This window comes from Cryptosporidium hominis (genome assembly GCF_000006425.1).
Source record: "Cryptosporidium hominis TU502 chromosome 8 CHRO018050, whole genome shotgun sequence".
Lineage (NCBI taxonomy): Eukaryota > Apicomplexa > Conoidasida > Eucoccidiorida > Cryptosporidiidae > Cryptosporidium > Cryptosporidium hominis.
The window spans coordinates 1-1,418 of record NW_666544.1 but is presented as its reverse complement, the minus strand read 5'-3'; the positions used below and the strand labels follow the sequence as shown (position 1 = coordinate 1,418).

Genomic DNA, 1,418 nt, shown 5'->3' with positions numbered 1-1,418 from the left:
AATTATAAAGGGAAAATGTTAATTATAACAAGTAAATATGAAGATTAAGATAAGAATTCGACCTTTTCTTTCATTCCATGACTAGAATATATATAGAAATTTTGAATAAAATCTGGTTTGGATTCACTCTTTCAGTATTTTACTTTTTTTTTAAACTCTGGTTTCTTTAACCTTATTTCTCTATACTAATTTTTCTATTTGGTTAAGCAAGCACAATTTTGAAAATTTGGCGGGATAAATAGTATTAATGAAATATATAAATTATAATGCAAAAGATATAATAGAAATATGAGGAGTTGGGCGGGAAATGCTCCCACAAATTAATTTAGTACCGGCGAATATTAAAATTTAATAAAGAAATAATAATATAATTAATTAATGAAATATGTAAGATGTAATATTGTATGAAATAGTGATTAAAAGAAATAAATATATAATTTATAATAATCTAGTCGATAAAAGAGAGAAAATTAATCAAGGGTATATTAATATTAGTATTATTATTGATATTAATATTATTTTAATTATTATTAGAAATAAATTGGAACATTATCACTAGTATATAAAGAACTGTTTTCAAAAATGTTTTCCCACGAGAAGAGTTCAATGTTAACTACAATTTTAATAGTTGTTGCAACTTCAGTTGGAGTTGGATGTTTTTATATTCCAGCAGCATTTAAGAATTGTGGTGCAATGGCAGGATTGATAATTTCATTAATAGTTGGTACATTTTCAGTATTATCAATGAAGACTTTGGCAAATGCAAGTGTGAAATCAGGTGCAGAATCATATGGATCATTATTATTTATGGCATATAGTGAAGAGATAACAACAAGTTTAAGAATTCAAAAATCAGAAAATCCATTTTTTTCTATACCAAGATTATTTGATTTTCTGGTATTTTTAGATTGTTTATTTTGTATACCATTATTTTTAATTGTTTTATCAGACTTAATACCAGCGCTAATTTCATATTTTGGGTTTGTGAATGACTATTTATTCATGTTTAGTTCAAAAACTGCAATAATATCATTATTTTCACTATTATTCTTTCCAATATGTATTCCTTCAGGATGTTTTAATTGGGTTGGACTTACATTTTTATCAGTCATTTCCATTTTCCTATGTTTTGCATCAGTAATTAGCCAATCAATTTCATCAGGTTTTGGTATTAATAATATTATTAAAGAGATTTCAAATATATCTTTCAACAGTAACTCAATTTCAAGTTACTTTTCATTATTGAATATTTGTATTTTTGCATTCTTTGCACAATTCAATATAATTCAAGCAGCATCTAATCTTAATAATCCAAGTAAAAGTAGATTACGTATATTAACAGCTGTAACTGGTATTATAATAGTATTTACATATTCAATAATGTCATTGATATCATTTTCATTTCTTGGAGATAGAAC

The 1,418-nt window shown here is 24.6% G+C and overlaps 1 protein-coding gene across 1 annotated transcript; it reads left to right on the top strand.

Moving 5' to 3' along the window:
* Window positions 1-582: 582 nt before the first annotated feature.
* Window positions 583-1,418, top strand: Chro.80137 (hypothetical protein; the record flags this gene model as incomplete). The annotated part of the gene is made up of 1 exon (XM_659905.1): window positions 583-1,418. A coding segment is annotated over one exon (836 nt), but the record flags the coding sequence as incomplete, so codon positions are not given.